This window comes from Pteropus alecto, unplaced genomic scaffold, assembly GCF_000325575.1.
Source record: "Pteropus alecto unplaced genomic scaffold, ASM32557v1 scaffold106, whole genome shotgun sequence".
Taxonomy (NCBI): domain Eukaryota; kingdom Metazoa; phylum Chordata; class Mammalia; order Chiroptera; family Pteropodidae; genus Pteropus; species Pteropus alecto.
Window position 1 is genome coordinate 19,509,746 of NW_006442103.1, and position 10,008 is coordinate 19,519,753.

At 57.7% G+C, this 10,008-nt stretch overlaps 1 protein-coding gene across 3 annotated transcripts in view; it reads right to left on the reverse strand.

The window, feature by feature from the left end:
• Positions 1 to 1,489: 1,489 nt before the first annotated feature.
• Positions 1,490 to 10,008, reverse strand: part of THEM5 (thioesterase superfamily member 5) — an 18,298-nt gene continuing 9,779 nt past the window's right edge. The window contains exons 2-7 of one of the 3 annotated variants that reach the window (XM_006919790.2): positions 6,543 to 7,457; positions 5,529 to 5,730; positions 4,407 to 4,545; positions 2,386 to 2,496; positions 1,987 to 2,111; positions 1,490 to 1,671 (exon numbers count right to left, since the gene is read on the reverse strand). In XM_006919790.2, the coding sequence (XP_006919852.1) occupies positions 1,628 to 1,671; positions 1,987 to 2,111; positions 2,386 to 2,496; positions 4,407 to 4,545; positions 5,529 to 5,730; positions 6,543 to 6,665 (744 nt within the window). In that variant the 5' untranslated portion in view covers positions 6,666 to 7,457 and the 3' untranslated portion in view covers positions 1,490 to 1,627. Of the gene's footprint in view, positions 1,672 to 1,986; positions 2,112 to 2,385; positions 3,979 to 4,406; positions 5,731 to 6,542; positions 7,458 to 7,776; positions 7,851 to 10,008 lie in introns of those variants that run through there. The other 2 variants (XR_003042447.1, XR_001517629.2) reach the window with 2 other exon arrangements.

The following is a 10,008-nucleotide window of genomic DNA, read 5'->3' on the forward strand; positions in this document are numbered from 1 at the left end:
CCCATTCCTCCTCCCCACACGCTGGCGCTGGCCTGGCCGGGGCTGTGCTCCCCTGTCCCACCCGCGGACTTCTCTGGGCTGAGCCATCCTTCTACCCCAGCTCACCTGCCTCCTCCAGCTCCTCTGCCTTTCCAGGTCGCTCCAGGCCAGAGGCAGACCGGATGCACACCTGGCTGCTGCCTTGTAGAGCCCAGGGCTGGTCCAAGAAATCGCGCCGCCCCCCTACCCTCCACGTGGGGGGCGCAGAATGTCACCCCCCTTAAGCTCTGACGGTGCTGCTCCCCACCCCCCAGCCCCACCGCGGCCTGACTCTGCAGGGCGGGGCCTGGCCACCTCCTACTCCTTTCTGCCTGAGGAACCATGGAGCACAAAGGCAGCATTGATTGCCTGCCACCCCCAGCGGGCCCCAGGAGGCACCGTCACCGCGTGCTGTTGGAGCCCACGGTGGGCTCTGGCGGGCGCCCGGACTGCAGGCCTCACCTGTGGACCGCCGCTGGGTCCTGACCTCTGGCCTGGAGGCGTGCGGAGCCTCTCCAGCTTGCTCCCCCAGCCCAGTCCTTCTGGGAGGAGCTGGCATGGGCCTGTGCTGCCTACTGCCTACGTATGACCTCTTTTCCTGGATAAACACAGCTCTGTCTCTGCGGCCATCAGCCAGGCCTTCTTAACTCCTTCCTCCAGCCCGGTTTCTGGCAGTGAGCCAACCTCGTTCCCCTGGCCTCCTCTGTTGGGCCTGAGCTGCTTGGGAGATGAGGAAGGCTGCTTCAGAGGGAGGTGGCCATCAGGGGCCAGCGGCTTCCATCCCTTGGTGCCACACTGGCCCCGCCCCAGCCCTCCTAGGTGAAGCCTATAGCCATGGCCACGCAAATCACATTTTCTGCAAAGCTCTCCTCCCTGGAACCCTGCCTTGGCCCCATTATCCCAGTTCTGGAGCCATTCCAATGGCTGCCAGACCGAGTGACTTTCAGTGGCTGTTATCTGCAAGACAGAGTTCAAACTCCACAGCAGGGTTTATGAACCCTTTTGGTGGCCTGCCCCGGCCCCCTGCCCCACTGAGGCCCTGCCTGTTCCCCGAGGTCACCCCTCTGTGCCCCTCTTTCGCCCCTCTGTGCCTTTGCTCTTGCTGTCCCCTGCCTGCCTGGTGAACACCACTTAACTTTTGAGACTCGGTTCAAGCAGAGCTTCCTCTGGAAAGCCTTTTCTGATCGCTTTCATCAAGTAAAATGGACCCCTTTCTCCCTTTGGGTTTGCACTACACCCATGACAGCAGCCAGGGTGGGGTGAGGGGAGCTGAGGGGACACCGTGACTCTGCCTGGCTCGAGGTGGTGTGTCTCGAGGCCAGGGGTCCTGTCTTTCGTTGCGGTGTGCTCGGCACCTCACCCAGTGCCAGGAGCCTGGCAGGTGAATTCTTCCAGTCGGTGCCAGCTGAGAAGGCCGGGTGTGGGACACCCAGGGAGGGTTTTGTTACCCAACTGCAGAAAGGTCTTGGGCTGAAAACGGGGCTGTGAGACTTTATTTACTCAGAGGAAAGCGCCCCCTCCCTCGCCTCACTGGTCCCTTCCCTGGTCTGTGGCGGGTCCAGGCAGGCAGGGCCAGCAGGGGTGGGCTCTCCTGAAGGCATGGTGACTGTCAGTGGGATGACTCCTCTTCCAGAGGCCACTGAAGGAAAACACCTGCAGGAGAAGGGCGAGCCGAGGGGCAGGGACAAGGCGGAGATGGCGGGAGCTCGGTGGGCGCTCTGGGCATTTGCATCCAGTTATCCAGTACCTGGCCCCTGTCCTGTGGTGCAGCGTGGGCAACTCACACGCAGGGGAAAAAAAAATCCCGGGGCGACTCTGCCTCCCTCACCCGTGTCTGCAGGAGGTGCCCAGTCCCCGGCTAGAAAACCGAGCCCAGCTCCGGACTGGGTCCTTGTCACCCCCCTCCCTTCTGCTCGCTCTGGGGGTAGAGGTGGCAAGACAGGAACTGGGGCCAAAGCACCTGTTTACCTGAGGACTTGGCGTAGACTGTCTGCTGGTCTCTGCTCTGGATGATGCAGCGCATGTAAAGCTTCTGGTCCTCAATCTTTTCGACGTCAATGTTCATTACAGCCAGCGAGCCCAGGGGGATCAAGCTGGGAGAGGAGGCGGCTGAGCTCATCCCCGCCACCGTGATCCCCTGGCCTCCCTCCCTACCCCCCTGTGTCCCCCATCCTTCTTTTCGTCCCACCCTGCCTCAAGGACTTAAGGGACTCTGGGCTCAGGGGCCACCCGCCAGCTCCCGGGGTCGGAGGGCCGGGGAAGGAGAGTGGCAGGCCGCCTTCAGCACTCCCGCTGCCAAGGATGGCCACTCCCTCACTGTTGAAAAGGGCCATGACTTTGGCCAACACCCCTGGGATCCATACTTACTTTTGGAACCTGATGTTGAGGCTTATCGTTAACAGCCCCTCTCCGGCCAGGTAGGCAGTTTTAGAAAAGGCCTCGTCCACCAAGGCTGTCAGGGACCCTCCGTGGGCAAACCTGGGATGGGGCGGGGAGCGAGGCCAGGGCTGCAGGCTTCCCCACGATCTCGTCCGATCGAACCTGTCACAACCGGCCGAGCTTCCTCCCACGTGGCTGCAGCATGTGTTAGCTACCACTTGCCACGATTCACTTATTTCACCGGGAAAAATTTTTTTTCTGATAGCGTTAACAGAAAAGTTCAGTCTTCACCTAGACGTTCACCTGTATCCTTTGTCACAGCCTTTAATAAACCGGTAAATATAAACACGTGTTTCCTCGAGTTCTGTGAGCTACTCTAGCAAATTAATTGAACCCGAGGAAGAAGTTGTGGGAACTTCTGATTTGTAGCCAAATCGGACCGAAGTTGTGAGTCATCTGCGGACCTACTACTCGCGATCAACGTCTGGAGTGGGGGGAGTCTTGTGGGACCGAGCCCTTCATCTGTGGGATGTGACACTATCTCCAGGTAGACAGTATTAGAATTGAGTTAAATTGCAGGACACCCAGCCGATGTCGCAGAAAATTGCGTGGCATGGGGAAAATCCTCGCGTTTGGTGACCGGAAGTGTCAGAAGCGAAGCGTTCTAACGTAAGCAGAGCGGAAGACACACAGGGAAGACACAGTAGAGAACAGCTAGGATCCTCCCTACCCGGGAGGTGGGCTGAACGGGGTGTTTACAATCCAGCTGTAATCTCTTCTCTGGACACCCCCAGTCCACCGGCCTCAGCGTTGGAAGGTGCTTCTCTGCCTCCCCCGCCCCATCTCCACGAGCCCCTAAACAAGAGCCAGCTACACTTCACCCCATCCCTGCATTCTTGGGGTTTATCCTCTTCAAAAGGGAGGCGATCCCGGGCCTGTGTTGGGCTCTGACCTAGGCCCCCAGTGTCCGCATGCACTCGTGGGGGAAGCGGCGTCCCCACAGAAGAGGCCTCTGAGACGGCCACGGTGACCAAGGGCTGAGGTCTCTCTCCGCCGCCTGCAGAGGTGCTGACACCTGCTAAGTCTCTGAATTCTGCTTAACTGGTCCTGAGTCCTTCTCAGACCTTGGCACCCTGCAGCCGCTCCTCCCCCTCCTTGTTCTCCCTTGCAGGAGCTCTGGCACCATCGATGGCCTTCAATGACTGTCCAGAGCAGACACAGGGATGGAGGAGAAGGCAGACGGCCGTGGACTTGGTGGTTAGGCCTTTGGCAAGAGGCTCAGGGCCAGCCTGATTGATCTTGTGGATGTGTTTATGTCCAGAGCGAGTTCTTTCCTGAGTCTCTTCCAAGTCTGGAGGCAGCAGAGCACCGTGGAGAGAGCAATGGACTTGGAGTCCCAGCTCCTGGACTAGAGTCCTGCATTTGACCCTGATGGACTGTGCTACCTCGGGCAAGTGACCTTACCTCTGTGTCTGAGCTTGCCCTGGGGTAACACGTGGTGTGGACAGATGGTGTCTGACAGCTATGTCGTGCTTTATGGCGCACGAGCACGTACACGTCGGCCCACAATGGTGTACCACCCTGGCAAATAGATATCATTGCCCTGGGTTTTAGATAAGGAGACTGAGGGTCAGAGGTTAAACTGCTTGCATGGGGTCCCAAGGCCAGAGGTGGCAGAGCAGGATTGGAAGCCCGGCTCCTAATCCTAGATCTTGTTCTCTTCCAAGTTCACCACATTCCTCTCAAAGCGGCCTCTGAGACCCCTTCTTACCGGAAAATTCCCAGACTCAATAAGGAGGCTCTCCCTCACCTGCACAGCGGGACTGGACCAGATGACCCGGCCGTCCTCCCAGGCCTGATAGTGTGAGGCTGAAGCCCAGTGCACCCCCCAACCTGGCTCCTTAGGGAGAGGTACAGCCCCAGGGGCCTGGTGCATGCGGGATCCACCTGTGAAGCCCAGCCCAGGACGCGGTCAAGGCCGCCCACCCTGTCCCAGCCTGTAGTCTTACCCTGGGATCCCCTCCAGGTAGGGACCTGGTTGGAAAAGACAGACAGACTTCTTCTGGGACGGTTGGAAAAAAATGACATACTCGTAGCCCTGTCCTTCCACCTGGATGCACCTGGTGAAGAGGCGCCTGTCGTCTTTGTCTGCGGAGAGACAGGGGGTGTCGCAGCTGGAGAAGGGGGTGCATGAAGGATTGGGCCCCGCTCCGGGTGCAGGGCGGCCGTTCAGGCCATTCAAGCACGGGTCGAGGAGAAGACCAGAGGGACACCCAGGCCCCCTGTCGGGGACCAGAGGCACCGCCCTGTCCCCACCCCACCCCCCTTTCCGGAGGGAGAAACTCTGAGGAAGTTCAGAAAGTCCTGGGTGAGGTGCAGAGGGGGTCGGGGCCAGGTCAAGGCTTTCACAGACCTCGAACACTGGAAATTAAAAATGTAACTCACGTCATTCACACAGTGAAATAAGTCAAACTTCTGACCCACCCCCGCCCCACCAAGACAACCACAGCAACTATGTCCTTCATGGATGGCTACAAATTCCTTTAAAACATCACTCTGGCGCCCCTGCTTTGTGCCATAAACCCCAGGGGTGGTCTGCCTGCTGCACCACCCATTCGTCCCGGGGCAGGAAGGCCACCTGCACGGATGAGCGCGACAAGAGCACGTGGACGCACGCTGACGCGCACGCTGACGCGCACGCGCACGCGCACGTGAAGTCTGGAGGCGGAAGGCTCTGTCAGTCTCAGCGCTGGCGTCGTGGACCCAGGCGGAGCCGCGATGGCATGCCCGAGCCTGCGGTGGGGGACGGGCCCCGAGGCCTTTTGGGGTGGGGGAGGGGGGCTTGGGATGAGGCAGGATGGCAGAGAGCAGAGCTGGCAGTTCCTGGGTGGTGCCTCTAGGGTGCGCTCTCTTCAGATGGAGGGCGGGGGTGCTGGAGAGCGGACAGGACCCTCCGTCTACCTGCCTGGGGCTGCGGCATGGAGGGTGGAGGTAGACACCAGAATGAAGCCCTGGCTGAAACCCGGGTGGGGGCTCGTGACCTTCCCTCCCAAGTGCCTCTGAGCACAGGGAAGGGGGCTGGGCTGGGCGGCTGGGACCTGGTCCTGGTGCCCTCTCAGGCCAGGCCTTACCGGAGGTCACTGCTAACTCGGATGGCAGCTTGAACCCTTGGATGTGGTCTTTGTTGGACTTGAAGGAGGGTATTTTGACCCACTCATTGGTCTTGGTCTTCTCCAGGAATTCCTGGTACAGGCTCAGCATGTCTGGACACCAGCTGGGGTTGGGAAGGGCATAATCCTTGAAATCTGTCTTCTTCAGGCAGAATATTGAGACCTGGGCAGGAAAAATCAGGGGGACTAGCCAGCTTCCTGGGAGCTGCTGCATGGGCTGTGGGACTTCTGGGTGGTGTGCACCTGCACTCGCGGGCCCCTCAGTCCCCTCCGCCAGAGTCCCTTGAGGGAAATGGCCCATCTTCCTTCCTTGCACAGGGTTTGGAGACCCCTGTGGGCATCTGCTCCGTTGTTTTAAAACCTGCGAGCTGCTAGCGCTGGCCGCATCGTACAGATGGGGAAACTGGAAGATGGCTAAGGCTGCCAGGCTGTGAGCGTGAGAGCCGAAGGTCGGCTCAGAGCCCCTCGTGAGACACTGTATTCTCTAGGGGGTTGACCACAGGTGGCGAAGGCCACGGCTACCACTCCCTCACTTGAGGGGCTACTTCGGCTCTGTCTACAGCTGTGTGCATGTCGTGGCATGCCTTGGGCTTCCACAGAGGTGTGGTACCATTTGTGGGACTAGGAGGGGTCCTCTCCGGCATCAGGTGCTCACACGCCAGTCCCAGCTGCAGGCAGTGAGCCAGCCACTCGCCAGGACCACACACAGGCCCCTTCCTCTGGGGATGCCTCGAGTCAGCTGCAGCACTCCCAGTGTCATGGGAGGGAAGTGACTCACCTGGTGGCCACATAAAAGCAGACTGGGAAGAAATGGTCTTCCTGGTCTTAGTTTTGGGTCTGGGCTACTTGGGGTCCCAAAGTACCTTGCCCACCTATGCCAGCCACGATCTAGGAAGGGGAGTTTGGGGGTGTTCCTTGTGCCCTAGGCCCCTGGGAGAAGGGCCATCCATCCTGCTGGGCTGGGGACCCACTCACCAGGGAGTCCACGGAGGATCCGAAGGCTGAGGTGGGGCTGAGTCCGGGCAGGACGCGGGGGCCACCAGGGAGGGCTCTGCGGTGGCCCAGTCTCGCTGCCACTTGGAAGCCCGTTCTTATCATAGCGAGCACAGGGATGGGAGTCCGCAGGCTGCCGGCTGACTCTCGAGGAAGCGGCCAGGTGAGTGAGTGTGTGCCTTTCAGTGGCGCTTTGGGGCTGTGAGTGTGGCTCCCTCTCAGGCCTCTCTCTTTTTTATCTCGCAACTTTCCTCAGCCAGCTTTTATTTCGGGGCAAGGTGGAACTGGTTTGACACACCTGAAGATGCTGGGGGCCTTCGTCTGGTCCCAGCCACACCCGGCACCCAGGATGGGGCGGATGCTGCGTAGGCGTGAAGGCCTAACAGGACCAGCTCCAATTTAGAAAAAAAGTGTTTCTTAAAGGAGCAGGGAAGTGCGTGAAGAAAGAGGACGGGCTCGAAGAGCTGGCCTGGAGCTTCGGTGGGAGAACCCAAGGTAAGGAGGGCTGTCTCTTGATTGGAGTGGTGTCTCTGTGTGTGTGTGTGTGTGTGTGTGTGTGTGTGTGTGTGTGTGTGTGTGTTGGTGGAACATTTGTGGCATGTGCTCCCCAAGCTTTGGTATGATTCTGGGACTCAGGAAACCAAGTCACAGCCCCTAGCCACCCACCTCTTTTACCCCAGACAAGGGGGAGCACAGGAAGGCTTCACTTGCTGGTCCCCACGGGGGATAGGGGTCCGAAGGGGGAAGTCTTGGAGGGGAGGACAGAAAATCATTTAGGAGGAAGCAGCTTGGCAAGGGCACTCTGGTGTTTTGAGACCGCCAAGGAGGGGTGATGAGGGCAGACCGTGCTGGGGTGACGTGGGGAGTGGAGCAGTGGAGGCTTCTTCGCCGTGAAGCCTGGAAAAAAGATGGATGGCTTTGAGTGGAGGAGAGCGAGGGGCGCTCAGCCAGGATCTGCAGGGCTGTGGGCTGTTTTGGTGATAGTGTTTCTTCTATTGAATTAAAACTGCCAGTTTTCAAGTCAAAGTACCAGTTTCTAGCTCACTAGAATAACGCATATCCCAAGGGTCAGAACGGTGCACAGGTGGAATTATAATAATGATAATGACGACATTTTGGTAGGTTCTGAAAGACCAAACTGATTTAATATGGAAATGTAAAGGTTTTATCCCACACTCTGTATTTGGCTAGGAGACTAGACTATAAATATTTTCACCTCTTGTGACGCGTTGAACGCAAATTCCTCGAGGACTGAGGGAACCAGTGTTTTGATCGATTCAGGTTCTGGGTCTAACCGAAAATATGTAAATGAATTGCCAACGTTTAGAACCAGAGAGTCTCGTAGGAAACAGAAGGTTGGGGATCTCTGGGTAGGTGGAAAGTTCTGGTGAGTGTGCACCTTCGCCCCCGCGCTGCAGCAGTTGGCCTGAGCAGGCGGTCACCTGCGCCCTCTGCCCGTCCCAGGCCCCCCACGGCGCCGGGCAGCTTCATTCCCTCCGCCAGCCTCTCCGGGTGACTCTGGATTTGGAAGACTTGGAAGACGGGACAGGAAGAGACAGGAGAGAGAAGGGGAAGGGGCTGAAGTGGAGTCGGAGGAAGTGAGAGTGGTGGCGGGGGCTCCACAGGGGCCCCGGAGCCTGGGAGCTGACCCAGCAAGCTCGGGAGGGGGGCAATGTTTATCCCCGCAAGAGGAGCCAGAAGCTGACCCTGGAGAGGAGATCCTTGTTTCACTGCCCGAGAGCCCCGTGGGGCCTGTGTGGTCACGCTCACACAGTCAATCTCTTTGCAGACCATGTGGCCCAGGGTGGGGGTGGGGGCGGATCTGCACCTCTTGTCACCTGACTGGAGAAGTAGCACCCTCTGAGATCACAGGAAAAATAGATATTGGCCTTTGCCCCTCATTCTGTTATGGCGTGAATGATTCTAAGACCCACGGAGCCAGTTGAGATTAATTATGAACCTTTATTAGCCGGCCGGTGACTGACTCTCTGCCACGCAGGGTTAGAAGAGATCAGGCCTGAGCTTCCCGAGGAGGCAGCTTCGAAAGCCTCCAACTACATCCTTGAATAAGCAGATTACAAGAAGCAGAACTTAGCCATTAACGTTTTGTACAAAAATAAATGTATCCGGGGAACTCAGATCAAACAGGGCCTGGCAGACGGTTTAATCATCTGCACGATGGAATGTTGTGCTGCTCCTGGGGCGGGCGCCTGGAGATGTCTCCTCCCTGAAACTGGAGAATTTCCACTTTGACATTCCCCGCTGGTTGTCCAAGAGAAATCAAATCATTGATTCTCCGACTTGGAGCGGTTGGTGGTTTGTTCTGAGGACCATGAGTTTTACTGCCTGGACCCGCTTTCTGACATAGGCGGTTATCTAATTAATTACACAGGGGCCAAATAGCAACTCCAGAAATACCAGCATTAGGGGTCCTGTGATGGACGTAAGCAGCGTAGTTAACCAAGGGGATCTGTTGAACAGGTTCTCATACTAAGACCCTGTCCGCTGATGTTGTTCTTCTCTGTCACGGAGTCTCTGTCTGACCAGGGCTAAACTATCTCTGATAATACCTGAATGATGAGCGTAGAAACAGCAGGTTTCGCCCAGAGCCACGCAGAGACCTCCCTGTTTCAGGAAGAGGAGATCCAGCCCTCTCCTATTCTGTCAGACCACCTCTGCTAGGGAGTTCACGGAGGTCTCTAGGTGAGAAACTGATGTCTCTAAGTCTTGCAAGTCCTTGTCTACTTGTTGACTCAGGGTCCAGTAGTTAGAATCCCCGTTACTAAGGCTGCCGCTCCAGCAGCGGTTGATCCTGCCACACCTAGGCCTACTAGTGCAGGTACTAGGATAGGCGCCCTCTTTGCAATGTGATAGGCTACGTACTGGAAATGTTCGCGGCCCCCTTCCCCGGAGTAGAAATACACTTGAGGGATAACGTGAACTAGTACACAGAAGCCGTATGTCCCCTGGGACCAGCAGTTGGAGCTGATACAGGGGGTTGGCCCGGTATTACAGGCAAACCAGGTGCCTTTGGGGCAACTAAGTAAAACGGAGGAGTAATGTCCGTGGGAGCGATGCTGTCACAATTCTGGGCGTAGGGGGAGGTGCTGAAGGGATAGCCAGCAGAGTGAGTACAAGGGCCCTGGCCTCGTAAGTCTCCCAGAGTGAGCTTTGCCAGGCTGCCCGGATGGCACATAGATCTACACTGAAAATAGGTTGGCTAGAGGTATTCACTATGGTGAATCTAATGTCGGCGTCCAGCTACCTTGACCGCGGTGGGTGTTGTGAGGATGACAGGGAAAGGTCCGTCCCAGCGGCACTCAAGAGAAGCAGGCTGTACCTTTTTCACCCAGATCCAATCGCCTGGAGCATGGTTGTGTGGCTGGACTGGATGCTGAGCGGTTGTTCTGGTGGCAAAGACCAGTTGGTGTGTCTCCTGCCGTGTGAG